The following is an 18,761-nucleotide window of genomic DNA, read 5'->3' as shown; positions in this document are numbered from 1 at the left end:
ACGTCAATTAATCTAATTTTCCTTTTTTTGCAAGTTATGATAAATTTATATGATTTTCCTTTAGCGGAATAGCTTTGCGTTTGGATGCTAATAGTCCGAACTTTTCAACGTTTTATAACCATATGCCGATGCGTCGAATTCTCGATGTATGACATCCGATTATTGACATCTCTATTCCTCGTTGCTGAGTGCAGCAAAGTTCTCAGAACTTGGAAAATTCTCGGTCATCTTTCCCGACCAGTCCTTGACTTTTTGGTACTCCATTACTTATCTTGGCCAAAACTTGGAATTTTTGGGTCGGTCCTCGGAGAATTTCGCCAAGTTTTTTTAAAATATGATATACATTTACTTTTCTATCTTTGTAAAGTATATAAAATTATTTAATTTCAATGACCGAGCTGGACTCCTGAAACATATGCTCAAAACACCATCCTATTTAAAAGTCACCAAATTCAAGTGGCATCAATTACGACACGACTCTTTTCAAGTGTTAATCAATCAAACTAACGACAAAAACTGAGATAATAAATTGAAATATATGAATAATATAAGCGTGTGTTTGGTTGAGTGGATTAAAATAAAGATAGATTAATAGTCAAATATTTATCGTTAAAAGTTTAAGTTGTTTTAATAATCATTTTGATCCGGTTTAAGATCCAATTTTATGGATAACTATTTGATTAATAAAATTAGATCTTAAACCAGGTCAAAATGATTATTAAAACATCTTAAAATTTTAACGATAAATATTTGACTATTAATCTATCCTTATTTAATCCACTCAATCAAACACACCCTAACAGTATATTTTAACTTCAATTATCGTAAAATTAGATAAAAATGTGACAATGCAATGATGTTGAATATACTATTTACACGAGACAACGAATTTATCATCAAATCAGATTTATAGAAAGGCAATCGTTGGATTAATATCTGATTCTGGTCGATATATCGGATTTGGGTTTGTCCAATTTAATATTTATTATTTTTAAAAGTAAATAATAAAGTTGTTGCCCTATAAATGGGTCTGGTCTTTCCTAGACATGTCAAAACAAGCTGACGGGGCGGGCCAGTCTGTCACCCGCCGCAACCCGCCATTAGGCGGGGCGGGCATCTAAATGGCCAACCCAGCCCAACCCACCTTGGGCTGCGGGTTAGGCGGGCCCACCCGCTTATTATTTTATAAAAACAATGTTAAATAATATAGCAGTAAACATAGAAAAAAAATATATTTCAGTCAAATAGTTTCATAAAATACTTAAAAACATTGAAATGGCTTTTTTTGGTTTATATTTTAATTTTTTTTTTATGAAACTCTAGAAAGGAGAAACAATAACTATGTCAATTTAATTTTCTCTGTTGGAAATACTTGTCTTTGCTTAAAGATAACTTCTCGAAGTAATTAAACTATTCAGCTTTACTTCTACTGAAATTGATTTGTTGGTCAGACTCTTTGCTGTCTAAATATTCTTATTCTTTAATATATGTGACAATTCTCCAGTCTTGTTTTATCTTATCCGAAATTGAACGTCTAAGCCAGAATCCTTGCTTAGCTTCAGTCTCTTGAATTTGCTGAGAACAAAATACGATTCGAGGAGCTATCTTTAAGCAAAGATAAGTATTTCCAACAGAGAAAATTAAATTGGCATAGTTATTGTTTTTCTTTTCTAGAGTTTCATAAAAAAATTAAAATATAAAATTCTACCCTAATTTGGCGGGCCAGCCCGTCCTGTTTAGGCCCGACCCTTCTTGGCTCGCAACCCAAACGGGCTCAGCCCATTTGGTCCGCCTCCAAACGAGCTACTATTTTATCAACCCAACCCACTCAATTTTTATATCGGGACAGGCCGACCCGACGGTCCTGACCCAATTTGACAAGTCTACTCTTTCCCCGAGCAAAACTCCTCTTCCTACGCATACTCGTACCAACCATGGGAGACTCGCACAATGGGAAGATCATATCCATGAAAGATCGTAGCAATGGAAGAGCCCACCATGAGAAGATCATAGCCATGGAAGAATAGAGCAATGGAAGAGATGTCAGAATTTTTCTCAAAATTCATGTTTCTACGTATATATGAACATGATAAACAATATGCGGAAGTAGATCGAGCATTACCTCCGGACATTGATAATTTTTAATTTCTCTGCTTTTCCTTCGATTGATGCCTTCTAAGAACTTCAATTCTCTCCTTAGATGGTGTATTTTTTCTTATGAGATGTGTGCTTAGGGACCTCAATCACTGATATTTATAGGCATCTCATACCATCAATGAGTGATTGTGAGAACCTTATTGTCAAAAGAAGAGGCGCATGCACGTTTCAATTTTCTAAAGTTGAAGCGGCGTACACATGTTTTGTCAAAAGATGTAGGCAATGTCTGTCTCCATTTCCTACACATTTATTCTTCTTCTGATATGTGTCACTTTTTCTTACATTCTCCCACTTGATACATATATCTCATTTACCATATGAAAAAACAAAATACATGAATCATGGCGATAGGTCATCTTAAAACGAGTATTATCTTCCATGTATAACAATGTATTATATATTTAAATCTGTATAACTTAATGAATAAACCTTATGTTTATTCAAGGTCCAAATTTATTGATATTTCTCAAATGAATGTGCGCACAACAAATATGATGAAATATCACATCATAGTTTCACTAAATTTGTTCTTACTACAAAATTACATAAAGGAACCAAATCCCATTCTTTCTATATGATCATTAAATTTCAATGGTGGCATGACTTTAGTCAAAGGATCTGCAATCATCAATTCATTGCTAATGTGCTCGATAATTAATTTCTTATCTTTGACACGTTCTTGTATGGCTAAATACTTAATGTCGATGTGCTTGCTTCGACTACCACTTTTGTTATTTTTAGTCATAAAAACAACAGCTGAATTGTCACAATATATTCTTAATGGCCTAGATATAGAATCCATGATTGTAAGCATTGAAATGAAACTCTTCAATCATACACCATGTGAGGTTGTCTCAAAACAAGCTACGAACTCAGCTTCCATAGTGGAAGTAGCGGTCAGATAAATTAGGCCCGATAACATCTATTTAATTGAAATATAAAAGTTTATAAAAAATAGTTTTAAAAAATAATACTTTTGATCTTTTAAAAGTCTCTCGTTTGCCCAAAACCTGCTCCCAGATAAAATCGAGCACATCTCGTAAAATAATTTGAACTCTACCATTTTTAGAAAAATTTAATCATATTATTAACCCTTAAAAATATTCATTGAAAAATATTTATTTTATCTTGGTCGTCCCTGGTCTCCTTTCCCCGGTCTATTATCGAATATTCAGATAAAATCTACCGTTTTCATAAAATCGTGCAATTAGTTTCTTAATCATGTTGTATGCATAACGCAAGCATTTAAAATAAATTAAATAAAACAATTATGTAATTTAATTCATTCACATAGATCTAATTTACGTAGATTGATTTTTAGACGTTATAATATTAAAACGGGACACTATGTTTTTTTACCAAATGATAACATCTTTTCTCGATACAAAATTAGTTATTCCGTAACAAAAAAATAGAGATGGACCGTAAAATGACTTTTCTACACTACACATTAATTAAAATAAAATTCTTGAATTCTTGGATCACAATGGGTTGGCCCTCTCATAGAATACCAGAAGCTCACACCATGAGAGGCAAAAGGATGAAGTTTTATTAATGGGTTCGAGTACAAGACACTTTTGATTCGATTTGGGGCGGCCGGAATAGTCTAATTCCTTCCTCAGATTTGCTCCTGTCCAGATCACCAATCGAGCGGCGTGTTTTTTGGAAAAAAGGAAAAAACCAAGAAAAATAAAATTAGAGGCAAAATGAGTGGCCACGGTAGTTTTTGATTCATAGGACTCGAATTTCTTCACGAAGTTGTGCTTCACGCTGCGCAGTAGAGTAGGGGAGTGACGAAAAGGGTATCAGGCTTTGCATTCGGTGGACAAACGGCATTATAAAAACCCAGGAAGGGATGTTTTCAGTTCGAATATCTGCCATGGCTACAAACAGTTCGAGAGCTGTTCTACCCTTTGGATTCCTTCATTCCATCAATATCAATAGCAAAGCCAGTTGTCTTCCAACCATCCCGCTTTCTGCTCCTTTCATTTCCACAGGTCATTTCCATATATTTTCTGTTTGTGTCTTTGGTTTGGATTTACACAATCTTTTTGAAGTACCCATTTGTCAGAACAGTTGGAAACAATGCGGGTTAAGATGCATTTTGAGTTTTGTGCAACACAGATAAGCTAATCTTTGTTAACCTGTATAATTTGATGGACGAAGTGATACATTTTTCGGTTTCAATGTTTTTTATTTTTGTGAAAAGAGAGTTTTGCGTATCCTTTTTGCTTTGTTGAGCACTATGTGTTCTTTTTTATTTTATTTATGAAACTCTAGATGTATTCCGTTAACTGATGCTAGTGGTCGTATAGATTTCAGTCGTAAATGGTATTTTTTTGTTTGTGTTATGGAAAAGGCAGTGATTAATAAGTTAGGAAATGTTTATAGATAATTAGTAGATTCAATAACTTATGGATTGGGGATAAAATATGACCATATCTGTGCACTACTGTTTAGCTTGCTTGGTAGAAGGTTGCCTATCTTTCTTCTAATGGTGCTGCTATTCAGAGTGAAAACTATCAATATTCAATCAATGCATGAATTCATTTGTAGTGTCGATAAAGTTTAATGAATTAACTTGGTGCTCTATTTATTACAAGTACGGTTTGATGACTTGCACACTTGTTGATGTTTTTGCGACACAGCGATTCGTGTATGCCACAGTGCACAGGCTGTGAAGGGTAATACTGATATATTTCTCGGAGGAGTGGCAGACAAAGACACAATCGAAGATATCAAGCGAATTGTTGAAATGGTATTGTCTTTTTGATTGCTTAGATTTCCACTCTCTCCTCTACCCTTGAGCAGATAATGATTCTTTAGGTTCATCGTTGCCTCAACTTTAGGATTGCATTCGCAGAGCTCTGACGTTATTGTGGTGTACATAGTTGTGTATTTTATTTTTTTAATAGAAACATAGTTGCATATTAATTTTTTGTTTCTTGTTTCTCAGGCAAATCGAGCATTGTCAAGGCAAGAAGTTTGCCATACTGATTTCCTTACACCAACTGTACTAAAAGAATCAATGACAGTCTTGGATAAGTTTGTGGACATCAAAATGGTAGCCCAGGGAGGATACCCAGAGGTTAGGAATGATTAATTTCTTTTCTATTCAATCATTCAATGGTTAATTGTCTAAAAATTTATGTTGACATTTGAATCCTCAAGGCTGAGCGATGCCGTCTCTCAATAGGACATCCAGATATTTTGCCATCTGATCCTGACATTGTTGCAGCACTCAAGTCAGTTGCTTTATGCCTCAATAATGTTTTTGTGACCGAATCTGCAATTTTGCATAGTACTGTTATATCGATTGTTAACTGTAAAATGACCTCACTTTCCAGTGTCTCAGGAAACTTTGGATTTGGATCCTGTTCCCATGGTGACTTCCTTGGGTCAATTCTTGGTACTGGAATTGTGCGGGGTAAGGTGGGAGACATAATATTGCAGGTATCATTTTAGTATATCCTGTTGTAAGTTGATACTCCTATATCGGTAAATTTATATTGTACTAAAAGCTTTAATATTAGTTTTTTCACAAATATGAGAAGACTGAGATGTCCTTATTTAAAATTTCTTGCCCAACATATAAATTAAGGATGATATTTTATAGACTAATAAATGTTAATTTATTTTTTGTTAACTTAACTGAAGCCACCTTAAAAATTTTCTTGATGGAAAATGCCCACGTGTTAAAAGTATATACTTCATTTCATTTTGTGCTGGCAACCATGTGCATTTTCCATCTGCTGTTGTGAAGCTTGTTACTACAGTCAATACTGTGAATAATGCACCGAAAGAAAATGAAGGAGAAAAACTGCATTGTTTTTTTTATTTCATATATGATTTAGATCTCACTAGTGTTAAATAGAAGAAGCGTACAATACCAAATCTCATAAATAAGGAAATAATTCTAATCCTAAAATTACTTCAATAGAATAAAATCATGCCATATTTAATCTAATCAAATCATGCCTATTTTAACGACAAATACATTGATCGAAGATTGTTCTGACCGGAAAATTCCCTTTTAATAATGAAAGGAAATGTCAACTTGACAACATTGATCAAATTTCAACTACTAGATAACAAATAAATATCGTTGGCTGTTTTTTCTGAGGTGCTTAACAAGTTGGGAAATGTTTTAAGGTCCATTGGATCTGTTAAGTGACATCATTAACCAAGTACACAAGAGGCCACATACTCACACATGTAGAAGATCTCAAGCCCATCATCTAGAAGCACCTAGACTCATCTTCTGTTGTAACAATATAACTGACTTCATATTCCTTTTTACCTTTTTATCTCTTATATTTGTTAATATAAAAACATTTGTAATTGTTCAATGGAAATACAAGAGAGGATTATATTTTACAGAGCCTTGTTCCCGTTCTTTATTTTCTCTAACTTGGTATCAGAGCAACAATGGCGGAAGCCAACACACCTGGCGAATCAAGCTCAGTCACAGCATCTAATTTCGCACCTAATCTCATAATCCTAAATCCCTCCAACCAGATCAACACCACTAAACTCACCGATGATAACTTTCTTCTTTGGCAGCTCCAGGTGTCGTCTGGAATTCGAGGTTTGGCTCTTGATATGTACATCGATCCTCAATCAATCATACCACCCAGCTCAATACCGAGTGAAAATGGCACTGCTATTCCGAATCCCCTTTACATTTCCTGGTCCAGACAAGATCAACTTCTTTTTTCATTTCTTCTGGCCTCCATGACCGAAGGAATTCAAAGCCAAATGATTGGGTGTTCCTCGTCTGCTCAGATCTGGATCCGAGCGAGTCTCTACCTTGTTTGCTACTCGCTCAAAGGCGAGAATGATGCAATACAAACTCCAATTGCAGACACTCAAGAATGGTAGCCTTAGCATGAGGACTATCTTGGCAAAATGAAAAATTATGTTGACTCTCTTTCTGCTTGTGGGCATCCTATATCAGATGATGATCACGTTCTGTATATTCTGGGTGGTGGTGGAATGGAGTACGACTCGGTTGTTGTTCATGTAACCTCTCGAGTTGAATCGATTTCCCCCTCGGAGGTTGGTGCTTTGCTTTTATCGCATGAAGGACGTATTGAATCATACACTGTTAATGTGGATGACACCATGCCTACAGCCAACATCTCTACTTTTACCCCTGCCAAAGGACGTCCATCTTCATCATCTCCGAGCTCCCCCTCTCGTGGTAGAGGTCGTGGACGATTTATGCGTGGTGGTCGACGAAGCTGGTCCAATGGCAATACTCGTCCTATCTGTCAAATTTGTGGATATTCTGGCCATATTACCGAGAAGTGCTATCATCGTTTTGACAAAGAATTCATTTCCCAAGCCCGAACTTCTAGAAATCCTTACTCAAATTCATATCGCAGTAAACCTGAAGCCTCACCAACTGCTGCAGTGGCCGTAGCTAATTCCGAAAGTCTAAAATGATGACTGGTGGTTCCCAGATTCCGGAGCCTCTCATCATGTCACCAATGATCTTGCAAACCTTGTTCTTGGTTCCGAATACATCGGTGGAGGTAAAGTTCATCATCTTTTCTATCTCATGCTTCGAACCATACATTATTTTTGAATCATCTTCTTCGAGTTCCTCTTATATCAAAAAATCTGCTTAGCATTAGCAAATTTGCTCAAGACAATAATGTCTATTTTGAGTTTCATCCTTCTTTTTGTATTGTGAAGGACCTAGCGAAGGGAACCACCCTCCTCAAAGGCACCTTACATGAAGGCCTTTATAAGTTCCCCTTGGGCAAACCAGCTCTCTCACCTACTCACTCTGCCACTGGCATGCTTACTCCTCCTCTCCCAGCTGTCTCTTTTTTCAATCAAGTGACCAAGTCTCACAAGCTCACTGAAGTTGCACCCTCAACACTCAGTCAGTGGCATTATAGATTAGGTCACCCTATGCTATCTACTGTAAAGCAAATTTTATCCAACTGTAATATCTCTTTTTCAAAGAATGACAAAATTGGTGTCTGTCCATCTTGTGAATTGGGAAAGAGTCGTCATCTTCCTTTTCCTTCATCTTTATCTTGTTATAACAAGCCACTCCAGTTAACATACTCTGATGTTTGGGGCCTTGCTTACACCACTTCGACTAATGGCTTTAAATATTACATCAGTTTTGTGGATGCCTATAGTCGATACACCTGGCTATACTTCCTCAAAACAAAATATGAGGTCTTCCAAATTTTCCATCAATTTAAGACTCATGTCGAACTACAATATGATACCAAAATAAAAATTCTTCAAACTGACTGGGGTGGTGAATACAGATCGTTAACACCTTTCTTTCAAAAATTTGGGATTCATCATCGTCTCTCTTGTCCACACACGTCACAACAAAATGGCGTTGTCGAAAGAAAACATCGTCATATAGTTGACGTTGGTCTTTCTCTCCTTGCTCATGCTCATGCTCACATGCCTCTTATATTTTGGGACGATGCTTTTTCCAGCGCTGTTTTTCTCATTAATCGTCTTCCTAACTCTGCCATTCAAGGAGTTGCTCCTCTAAAACAATTATCCAATCTTCACCCTGATTATTCCCTTCTTCGTGTTTTTGGGTGTTTGTGTTTTCCCTATCTTCGAGTTTACAATGCCCATAAACTGATTTTAGGTCTCAACCATGCACTTTTCTTGGTTATAGTACCAAACATAAAGGGTATAAATGCCTTAGTCAAAATGGTCGTATTTTCATATCTCGGCATGTCATGTTTGATGAGTTTTCATTTCCATTTTTCAATACTCATTCTGAAAATTCAATTTGTGCATCTCCAGTTACATCTAACCTTTCCTTACCAGTTCTTCCTGTCACTTCTTCACCCCAACATCCGCCTCCCTCACCCTCCCCACCTCCTGAAAATCATATCAACACCTCTGACATTTCCTTTTTATCTCAAGATCATGACTGCAACTCATCACCTATCTCTCCCACTAATGAGCAGCCTATTCCTGTACCTACGAATGTACACTCCATGGTCACTCGGGCCAAAGCAGGCATTTACAAACCACGGGTGTATACCTCTCAACTCATGTCTGATCGTGAACCAACCACTGCACATGATGCTGTAGCTCATCCAGCTTGGTGTCATGCCATGAAAGCTGAGTACAATGCTTTAATCCAAAATAAAAATTGGGTTCTAGTTCCAGCACCAACCAACACACCAATCATTGGATGCAAGTGGGTTTTTAAGATCAAAAGACATCCCGATGGAACTGTGGCCCGGTACAAAGCTCGTCTCGTTTCTAAAGGGTATCCCAAACTGCATGGCTAGATTACACCGAGACATTCAGTCCGGTTATCAAGCCTACCACAATCCGAGTTGTTCTCACCATTGCTCTTTCTTATGGATGGTCTATTCAACAGCTTGACGTAGACAATGCTTTTCTTAATGGTACTCTTAATGAGCTTATCTTCATGCAGCAGCCTCCTGGCTTCGAACAACATAGCCGTGGCAAACAACTTGTATGTCAACTGCATAAAGCGATTTATGGGCTCAAACAAGCACCTCGTGCTTGGTTTGATAAGCTGAAATTTGCCTTGATACATTTGGGATTCATTCAATCAAGGGCTGATGCTTCTCTCTTTGTTAAACATGGAAAGAACTTGATTATCTATATCTTGGTCTATGTCGATGACATCATAATCACAGGTAACATTGCTGCTCAAATCCAAGATCTTATCTGCGAACTAAACTCAAAATTCTCCTTAAAATAGTTGGGCAATCTCTCGTTTTTTCTGGGTATTGAAGTATCAAGGCCTTCTTCTACTGGTCTATTTTTATCTCAGTCAAAATACATATATGATCTGCTGAAGAAAACAAACATGGACAATGCCAAGTCATTACCTACTCCTATGGTCTCTGGGTTAAAACTTTCCTCTAAAGATACAGAACCTTTTACTGATGCAACTTTGTATCGCAGCACTGTGGGTGCTCTACAATATCTCACCATAACAAGACCAGACATTGCCTTCAGCGTGAATAAAGTTTGTCAGTTTATGCGAAGTCCTTGTTTGTCTCATTGGAAGGCTGTTAAGCGAATCCTTCGTTATCTAAATGGAACCTCAAACCATGGCCTTCATCTTACTGCTGCATCTAAACTTTCTCTTCATGGCTTTTGTGATGCAGATTGGGCCAATGACCCCGATGACAGGCGCTCCACATCTGGTTTTTGCTGGTTTCTAGGTACCTCGCCCATCACCTGGAGTTCCAAGAAACAATCTGTTGTTTCCCGTTCAAGTACTGAAGCAGAATATCGTAGCCTTGCCAATGCCACTTCAGAATTACTTCGGCTTCAGTCTTTGCTTACTGAACTTCATGTTCCAAGTCGTGCTTCACCCATACTATGGTGTGACAACAATAGTACAATTTCATTGACTGCCAATCCTGTACTGCATTCAAAATCCAAGCATTTTGAGTTAGACCTCTTCTTTGTTCGTGAGAAAGTTCTGGCCAAGCAACTCAACATTCAATTTGTTCCATCCTCTCATCAAATTGCAGATGTCTTCACGAAACCATTATCTTGTCACAACTTTCATCGGTTTCGATCCAAACTCAGCCTTGTCGACAAACCAACGCTGACCTTGCGGGGGGATGTTAAGTGATATCATTAACCAAGTACACAAGAGGCCACATACTCACACATGTAGAAGATCTCAAGCCCATCATCTAGAAGCACCTAGACTCATCTTCTGTTGTAACAATATAACTGACTTCATATTCTTTTTTACCTTTTTATCCCTTGTATTTGTTAATATAAAACATTTGTAATTGTTCAATGGAAATACAAGAGAGGATTATATTTTACAGAGCCTTGTTCCCGTTCTTTATTTTCTCTAACTGGATAATCAAATTATAACATTTAGCTTTTGAAAAGATTCAGACATTCTTCATTTGAAGAATTCATACAATTGTCAGTGTGCATACGTTTGGGAATGAAATATATGAGCTTCTGTGTTTCAATTTGGGTGGAATTTAATCTTTATAATATTTGAACTTCTGTTTTTGGTCATTTAGGGAGAAATGGGGGCTCATGTTCTCGTTGTTCCGGAACTTGTTGACTTCCTTGCATCTTCATTGAACAAGGTAAATGGTTTTTCTAGTAATGCTTTGCGGTGTTGAACTATTTTTCCTGCTGAGTGGTAATTGAGGAGCTTTATTTGTTTCGTAGTAGTTGCTTATTTTCAATAAGGCTTTGTAGTGTTGAACCACTTTTCCTGCTGAGTTGTGATTGAAGAGTTTTATTTTTTATTTTTCAACACTTGAATGTTAGTTATCATTTCATCTCTTAGATAAAATAATTAAAATCAACCATGTTTATAGATTCCTACAACTAATGAATCATCGACGAGTGGTTAAGAATCTGTTAAGGGTTTATAACAAATTAACAAACAAATATTCCTTTCTGAGCACTGAAAATCTATCCACTAAATCTTGCTAGGCTAAGCACCCGAAAGTTGTATGGGTTGAGACTTTGTGGACTGGAGTAAACTTTGGCTTGAGATTATATTATCATTCTTTGATGTTGGGCTTGAAATTGGATCCTTTACTTGCCCCCTCAAGCAAAGTGGGGTTGAAGAACAACACTGAGCTTGTCATGGAATCGAGCAAACACATAAACAGATAATGGTTTTGTAAGAGCATCTGCAACTTGATCAAACGAAGGAACATATATATTGAACACTAAGTTGCTTCGACAACACTTTCTCTCGAAAACAAATGAAGATCCAACTCAAGATGTTTAGTTCTAGAGTTAAGAACTGGATTTGCACTAAGAGCAATAGTGCTCACGTTATCACACCACAAAACAAGAACTCTAGGTTTTGCACGTGAAGTTCTGTTAACAATGATTGAATCCAACTTCGATATTCGGCTTCGGTATTGAATCCAGAAAAAAACATGTTTCTTCGAGCTCAAAGCTATTGGCGAATTACCTAGAAACCAAAAGAAACCTGACTTGAATGTCGATCATCGGGGTCATTCCCCCAGTCCGCATACAATATTGTGAGAGCGAAAGAGAAGGGGAAGCACGTAGGTGAACACCATAATCCAATGTGCCTTTGATATATCGAAGAATTCGTTTTCGTTTCACAGCCTTGCAACGAGTGAGTAGTGTGCATAAACTGGCAAACTCTATCTACGCTATAAGCAATTTCTGGTCACTTAATGGTTGAATATTTCATTCTCCTACGGTACTTCGGTATAGAGTCGCTTCTTCAAAAGAATCCCCATCGCTGATAGAAAGTTAACACCCGGGGACGTATGTGTTGGCAAAGGATTAGCTTGATGCATCTTAGTTTTCAAGAGTAGATCTTGTGCATATTTAGACTGAGAGAGAAACAACGAACAATCAGAACACCTTTGTACTTCGATGCCCAGAAAGTATGACAAATCACCAAGATCTTTTGAGAGAGAATTGAGTGTCCAAGTCAAGAATAATATGTTGTATTTGAACTCGATCACTTCCTGTTATGACAATGTCATACACAAGAATATAAATAACAAATGTAGAAACAATTTTAATGAACAAAGAAGAATCATCGTGCGATGTGATAAATCCCATAACCCGAAGAGCAGTTTGTAATTTATCGAACCAGGCTCGAGGAGCTTGTTTGAGCCCATAAAGAGCCTTGTGTAACCTGCACACAAGAGGAGTACCACCATTTTGAACTTCGAATCCAGGTGGCTGCTTCATGAACATAACCTCGGTAAGAGAACCATTTAAAAAGTTAACACAATGCGGATAGTTATTGGTTAAGCCTGGTGTTTGCGAGTAACCCTTCGCTACAAGTCTGGCTTTGTGCCGAGCATAGTTGTCAAAGGCGCGCCTGAGGCGCGGCTAGGCGGAGCTTCAGCGCCTTAGTTGACAACCAGGCGACGTGCATGGCTGGGCGAGCGCCTTTAGCGCCTTGAAACCGCCTTTCTCCAGGCGATGGGCGTTCCAGGCGAATCGCCTCTTTGCAGCAGCCTGTGCGCATCGCATAAGTAGGCTTCTCCTTTATTTTTTAATGATCCAAAGCCCAACTAAATAAGCCCATAACTAATTTCAGCTGATGAGTAATTTATTTTTAAAAAATAGCCTAGTTTTGTCAATACGTATTCTGCGATTGAAGCTTCTGCGCACTCTGCCGATTGAAGATTGAAGATTGAAGATTCTGCGCACCATGGCTTCTCATCCTCAATCAGAAAACACACAACCAGAACATAAATATGTAATACATTCTCTCTATATTATCGCCTCGTGGCTAGGCGATCGCCTTTTGTCGCCTAGGCGTTCGGGCGCTAGGCAGTGGCTCGTCGCCTTGACGTCGCCTAGCGCCTTGACAACTATGGTGCCGAGCAATAGACTCATCAGGATCCGTCTTGAGTTTGAACACCCATTTACACCCAATGATTGGAGTGTTGGTTGGGGCTGTAACCGAGGACCAAGTTTTGTTTTGATTGAGAGCATTGTACTCGGAACTCATAGCCTTGATGCGTTCTGGATGCTGTTGGGCTTCTCTTACATTATGAAGTCCTTGGGAAGAAGATTAAAAAGCACTAGATACCTTTGGCTTAAAAACACCTGACTTAGACCTGGTAACCATATGATGTGTATTCATAGGAGAAGAGAGAGGCATGTCCTCTTAAATATGAACAGAAGAATGTGAAGGAGCAATAGTAGAAAATTGATTCGAGCTAGAAAAAGCACCAAAAGAGGTTTTTAATGGACTAGACATAGAGGTACAAATAGTGGGCTAAAAATGGGACTAGAGGAATGCGAGGAAGAAACATGGGGCAGAAATAAAAGAGACGGAGATGGACATTTATCAACAAAGGACTTCGAAGTTTGAATGAATTTGGAGGGAGGAAGCAAAAGGAAATGAGGACTCATCGAAAGTCGAAACATGTCGTGAAACATATATCCGACCATTGGAACTAATGCATTTATACTGTTTGTGTTGAGTGCAATAACCTATGAAGTTGTAACTATAGACCTAAACTCAAGTTTGTGACGATTACAAGTACTAAAACAAAGGAAATACAAGCATTCAAAATTTTTTAAAGAAGAATAATCTGGGACTTTGTTATATAGTCGAGTAAGAGGATATCCTCATAAAGTGAAGTTGTAGGTGGTATATTGATAAGATGAACGGCGTTGGAAAAAGCATCCGCCCAAAAGTCCAAGAGCATAGATGCATGGGATAAAAGCGTAAGCCCTATTTCCACAATATGTCGATATTTGCGTTTGACAACACCATTCTGTTTGGATGTGTAAGGACATGAACAACGATGATTTATCCCATGATTTTGAAGAAAGGACGATAGGGCTTTAAATTCACCCCGAGAATTTGTTTGTAAAGTTCTAATTTTCTTTTTAAACAAAGTTCAACTTGAGATTTAAACGAAGGAAAAACTCGGGTTACTTCTGATTTGAGTTTAAGGAAATAAATCCAGGTTTACCTACTGTATGCATCAATGAAACTAACATCATATCAAAAACCATTACGTGAGAGTTCATGAGATGGTCCAAATATATCTGAATAAATTAATTCAAGTGGTTAAGAAAATGTTGTTTTTGAAGAGAATGAAATTTGATTACTTTTTCCCATTGGACAAGCTGAACAAAAACTGATGGTTTCATTTTTAGGAATAAAAACATTACAATGCATTAAGATCTACAACTGACATACTAGGATGTCCTAGTCTAAGGTGCCAGCCATTTAGAAGATGAGAGAACCCTTTGGTGTGAATTGAGGGCTGACTGGTACTACCCGAAGCTCTTGAAAGGAGCTGAGATGAAGACAAGTTGCTAAAGAGCCAGAGATGGATGTAGGCTTTCCTAAGCTGAATTTGTATAATCCTTCATGCAAAATCCCTTTGAGAAGAACCGCATTGATTGCTAGATCCTTCACAGAACATAAATTAGGATGAAACTCAAAAAAGACTATTATCTCGTGCAAATTTGCTGACACTTGGGAGATTCTTGGTTATGTATGGGACTCGTGACAAATTTTTTTAATAGAAAGGAGTGTGATGAAGAGGATAAAAAGTTAGAATGTCCAACATGAGATTTTGCATGTTTGGATGATGACCACCAGATTGATTTTGATAAGGCCCAAGATTATATCCCCCATTTTTCATGTGAAATGGTACAAAATCCTTGTCAAATAGATAAATTTTTCGGCAACATGCCCAGTGATGCCACATATTTGATACACGGGTCGACCAGAGGAGTAGTTCCAACCTCTATCACGACCACGGGAGTTTCTCCCTCGATCCCTACCACGATGAAAGGACGTAGGAGTTCAAGGAGGACACTAAGATTTCTTTTGCGAAGGGAAGGTCGCTGCATTCAGTGAAGCAGTTGTGCTATCAGTGTTTGGAGAATATGACTCTATCCTGCCTTCGTGAGCCACTAAAAAAGCACCAACATCAAAAACTGTGAGAGATTCAACTTGAGATGTAAAATGGACTACGACTGAGTCATATCCATGTCCAACGCCACCCAAAACACAGAGAACTTGATCCTCCTCGGAAATGGGATGTCCACAAGCTGCCATGATATCCATGAAGTTTTTCGTCTTCCCCGGATAATCTTTCATGCTGAGATTCCTCTTTTTCAGAGTTTGAAGCTGAAGTTTATATTGCATTACTTTGGCCCTTGATCTTGTGGCAAATAAATAGGACACACTAGTCCACAACTGCACAGAGGATAAACAACCCATCATTTGGTTTTGGACACTTTCCGTCATGGAAGCAAGGAGAAATGAGAACAACCGATCTCGTTGACACCAAGAAATAGAAGCTAGATTGACCATCTCGGTGCCATGTTAAATTATTACAACATTTTGAGAAACGATCATTAAGAATGAAGATATCCAGTCTTAATCCACAAATACCATCGAGAATCTGGAGATTCCAAAGAAGAAAATTATCATCGCTCAATTTCACAAAATTTATTTGGTTTGCTGGGTTGATTATTAAAATGTTGCAAGTGTTGAACCATTCGGAGATGTGGTTGCCGCCATGGTCTCTAATGTCAAGTTAGAAAACTAAAGAAGATGATATATCTGGGAAGATAATGAAAGATTTCATTTTGTCTCTTAGAATTAAATAATTACAAACAACCATATTTATAGATTCTAAAATAATGAACCATCGACAAGTGTTTAAGAATCTGTTGAGAGATTATAACAAATTAACAAACAATATTCCTTTCTGAGTACTCAAAATCTATCCCTTAAATCTTGCTAGGCTAAGCACCTGAAAGTTGTATGGGTTGAGACTTTGTGAACTGGAGTAGACTTGGGCTTGAGATTATATTATCATGCTTTGATGTTGGGCTTGATGTTGGATCCTTAACTTTCTTTGTTAAGTTTCTGGTCATTACCTGCTAAGTTCATTCAGCTTCCTTGATAAGAAATCTCGAGTCTGAAAACTGTTCACTAGGACCCTAACACCCTTATAGTATAATAATCCATTGATGTTTGGTTAAAAAGTATAATGAAAAAATGAATGTTTTACGAGCCAGCCATGCACCTTTGTGCAACATTTAGGGTGAATAAATCATTTGCTGTTTATCTGTCATGTTTGCAGGTTAGAAATGTTTCAGTCACCTGTGTAAAGATGCCATTGCTTGCTCTTGAATACGAACCACCAAGGTTCTGGCTGTGATTTTCTTTAAGGTTTACAAAATTTGTCTTCTATCATCACCAGCAATGATCCCATGCGCACTGACCCTCACAGGACTAGGTCTCTTAAAACTGTGGAAGCATCACTGAGACTTGACGCTGTTGCTAGTGCTGGGTTCAAAATTTCTCGATCAAAAATGGCTAGTTTGGTCAGGTATGCACCATTAATTTCTCGTCTTTTGATTTTTAAATGGAGTTATGCAAAGCTGTGCTGGTTAAAGGCCTTCAAGAATAAGGCTTTTGATACGAAATGAAAGGGGAAACTAATACATGGTTTTTCACCAACTTTTTATTGGTGAAGGAAAAGTTCGGAAAAGAAATTAAAGTTGCATATTTCAGTTATTGATTTTAGCTTGAATTTTAAAACACTATCCTACCTCAAAATGTGGTGGGAAATGCAAGTTTGTTTGTAAGGAAGGGTGTACATCGAACTTTTTAGTAGCTTGGATTAACCATTTTCACATGGAGGGGGATGCTAAATAATTGCTGTTGGAGCCCATCACGCGCAGTTGTAGCATCATTCATGACATGAGACAAACTGATTGGTGATACTATTTTTCCATTTAGTGATGGAGATGTTCGAGTCAATTGGATCACTATAACTAAAAACAATACAACCATTAAGAGTGGAGACGTCATTTCGGTCAGTGGTAAAGGAAGGCTAAAGGTGAGCCATCAATTGGGTTTTCAGAATGTTTCAAATTTTGATCAAATATCTTGCGTTCATCTCAGACTTTATGTTAAACAATAGAATGATTCCAGGATTGAGCATTTGCGGCCATTTTAACAGTTATAATAAACAGTTAACAGTGTACCTCAATGCTTTTAAAGCATGATATAATTTTTAAGTGCGAAGGAAAGATCATTCATAGCTATTGGAGTCAAGATCACGGGTATGAACAAAAGTTGGGAAGATGATAGGTCGATCAATGTGTCAGTGACGGAAACATGAAAACTTGAAATATATAGCTGGAAATTTTATGGTGCATAGTTGCTAGTGTCGTACTTTCGGCGAGCTCTCAGAACTGTTCATTAGTCGTTAAGATGGATCTATCAAATGGAGGTGTATGTATCTGTGGTGCCTGTGTCTACCCTTTTTAAACCTGTCCTTTGTGCTTCAGATTGGAGAAATAAACTCAACAAGAAAGGGGAAGTTCGCAGTCGAGCTCTTTCGGTATTTGTGACGCTTGAAATTGGCAACTTGCGAAGGCCTTGTTAGAAGCTAATCCATTGATTAGAAGAGATCTTATCATTCTATTGTGTGATTGTACGTTAGAACTCAGAAGAAACAGAAAATTCCATTTTCTTGCTTGTCTTTACGTTTTCCTTGCAATACTTTTGAAACTCAGATTTATAACAAAAGAGAGATTAAACAACACACACATGTATGTAATTTTTTATTGATTAAATTGGCGATTCTAATTTTAATACAAAATGGATTCAGTTTCAGTTCTGAATCATACTAACACAGTATGAATTGATTTGAATTATTCCTTTAAATTTTAACAGTCAAAATAGAAAAATGATTTAGGTGTTGAAGTGATTGAACTGATTAAATTTTATTAATGAATACCAATACTATAAAACTAATGAATATTTACTATAAAGTTGTATGTACAATTTGTGGATTTTAAAGATTATTTAGTTATGGTTTCGGTTACGGTTTTCGATGGCGTCTCGGTCTCATTTCTGATTTCTTGCGAAACTGGAACTAAAATGTGAGTCCTTGAGTTGAATTCAAACAAAAAAATTTGAACATAATTTTGATTAATGATATATATAGCACATGATCTTTCATTCACATAATTTATAAAGAGTATGTCTCTTATGAGACGATGTCACAGATTTTTATTCGTGATATGAGTCAATCCTACTCATATTTGCCTTGAAAAGTAATATCTGTGACATAAGA

General features: G+C 37.3%; 1 protein-coding gene across 1 annotated transcript; it reads left to right on the top strand.

The window, feature by feature from the left end:
* Nucleotides 1-3,636: 3,636 nt before the first annotated feature.
* LOC140830854 (uncharacterized) lies at nucleotides 3,637-18,211 on the top strand. The gene is made up of 10 exons (XM_073194378.1): nucleotides 3,637-4,154; nucleotides 4,806-4,915; nucleotides 5,114-5,245; nucleotides 5,329-5,402; nucleotides 5,505-5,610; nucleotides 11,193-11,261; nucleotides 16,755-16,819; nucleotides 16,905-17,003; nucleotides 17,417-17,516; nucleotides 17,971-18,211. Exons 1-10 carry the CDS (start codon nucleotides 4,013-4,015, stop codon nucleotides 18,031-18,033), a joined length of 960 nt encoding a protein of 319 aa, XP_073050479.1. The 5' UTR covers nucleotides 3,637-4,012; the 3' UTR covers nucleotides 18,034-18,211.
* Nucleotides 18,212-18,761: the final 550 nt, after the last annotated feature.

The sequence above is a fragment of the Primulina eburnea genome, chromosome 4 (genome assembly GCF_022965805.1).
Source record: "Primulina eburnea isolate SZY01 chromosome 4, ASM2296580v1, whole genome shotgun sequence".
Classification (NCBI taxonomy): Eukaryota; Viridiplantae; Streptophyta; class Magnoliopsida; order Lamiales; family Gesneriaceae; genus Primulina; species Primulina eburnea.
This window is presented reverse-complemented; position numbering and strand designations above follow the sequence as displayed.

Coding starts and splice junctions, on each gene's coding strand:
- LOC140830854 (XM_073194378.1), top strand. CDS start 4,013: ATGTTTTCAGTTCGAATATCTGCCATGGCTACAAACAGTTCGAGAGCT. Junction 5,246..5,328: donor CCCAGGGAGGATACCCAGAG/GTTAGGAATGAT, acceptor TGAATCCTCAAG/GCTGAGCGATGCCGTCTCTC. Junction 5,403..5,504: donor GACATTGTTGCAGCACTCAA/GTCAGTTGCTTT, acceptor CTCACTTTCCAG/TGTCTCAGGAAACTTTGGAT.